Source organism: Mus caroli, unplaced genomic scaffold (genome assembly GCF_900094665.2).
Source record: "Mus caroli unplaced genomic scaffold, CAROLI_EIJ_v1.1 scaffold_16653_1, whole genome shotgun sequence".
Classification (NCBI taxonomy): domain Eukaryota; kingdom Metazoa; phylum Chordata; class Mammalia; order Rodentia; family Muridae; genus Mus; species Mus caroli.
The window spans coordinates 4,920-6,435 of NW_018390758.1; the positions used below are offsets into that span (position 1 = coordinate 4,920).

The 1,516-nt window shown below is 43.7% G+C and overlaps 1 protein-coding gene across 1 annotated transcript in view; it reads left to right on the top strand.

Annotated features, from left to right (window-relative positions):
- Window positions 1–1,516, top strand: part of LOC110288818 (tripartite motif-containing protein 43A-like) — a 9,154-nt gene that overhangs the window by 1,349 nt on the left and 6,289 nt on the right. The window contains exons 2-3 of the mRNA XM_021155064.1: window positions 99–106; window positions 335–568. Of these exons, the coding sequence (XP_021010723.1) occupies window positions 99–106; window positions 335–568 (242 nt within the window). The remainder of the gene's footprint in view (window positions 1–98; window positions 107–334; window positions 569–1,516) is intronic.

Consider the following 1,516-nt stretch of genomic DNA (forward strand, 5'->3'; position numbering starts at 1 on the left):
CTGCCTCCCGAGTGCTGGGACTAAAGGCGTGGGCCACCACGCCCGGAGCAGAGTTGCATTTTTGAGTAAACTTATTATCAAAACCTTTTTCCCCCCAGATATCTCAGTCTCATTTAATAGATAAAAGTGGTAAGGGAAAAGGATGGGTTTACTTGCTTCAGCTATTAATAAAGAAGAAATGTATGAAATCAGAGAATTGACATTTTCTGGAAAGTCCAGACAGTAAATCAGTGTGTGCAGTACTCTGATGGGCTCCTGTAGGTGAATTAAACATAGGATTCNGTGGAGAGGATCAAATCTTCAAGTGTGATCGATGATGCCCCTTTTCCTGCAGAAGTCCATGAAGCTACGGGAGGAAGTGATCAGGAGAGTGTATGGAAAACAATGTCCACCCCTCAATGAAGAAAGGGATCAAACTATAGAGTGCATGAGACATCAAAGCAACACTGTTTTAGAGGAGCTCAGGAAAAGTGAAGCTAAGATAGTCCACGAGAAAAATCAACTAACAGAGGTGTATCGGGAGCTGATGACAATGTCCCAGAAGCCATACGAGGAGCTGCTGGTGCAGGTGAGCGTGGAGGAGTGCTTGAAAGAGCTTCATTATCTGAGGACCACACCTGTGGCTGTTACATCTGAGAGTCCTTTCTATAGCTCCTGTACTTATCAGGGGATTTCCTTTTTAGGAAAAATCTGGCCGGGCGGTGGTGGAGCATGCCTTTAATCCCAGCACTCGGGAGGCAGAGGCAGGCGGATTTCTGAGTTCCAGGACATCCAGGGCTACACAGAGAAACCCTGTCTCGAAAAGAAAAACCTGGAGAGATAATTTCTGATAACCTAAAAAGCAAGCTTGTTGACATTGTTAGTTGATTTCCTCATTGAGTATCTCCCCATTTTTGGTGTGTTTGTAGCTTGCTTCTTTGAAACCCCAAATTAAGTGATTCTTGTTACCGGATACTCCATTTTACCTCTACTTGGATGCTAAGCACAGCTTTAAAGTAGTCTATCGTCCGTTTGTTCTGTTTGAAAGCTATGTTTTTGAGAGTTCTTTGGGCAGTGGGGGATTTGATACATGTTCTTTGTGGTGCACAATGGCCTCGGACTCACAGGACTCCTGAGACCTAAACCCCAAAGTTTAGAGTTGCAGATAGGAGGCACCATGTAGGGGTAAGGCCTCAGTTTTCAAGTACCCCTAATGAAAGTATTCCTTTGCTTTGTGTACAAGATCAAAGAAAGTCCTCTGCAGAGAGTGAGGTGTTCCAAAGCAGTGTATAACTCCCACCCATTTGCTTCCCAAGTATTCTCACANCCTGATTTCATTAACAATTCCATTGTGCTAATCCACTTCATTGGCATTACTCTGGGACGTGAAAATACACTTGCAGGTGAATTGGTATAGTGCTGACTGACATATAAGATTTTATGGGTTGGTGGCATGGCTCAATGGTTAAGAGCACTGATACCCCTTTCTGGTGTGTTTGAAGAGAGCAATAGTGTACTCATATCTGTAAAATGAATA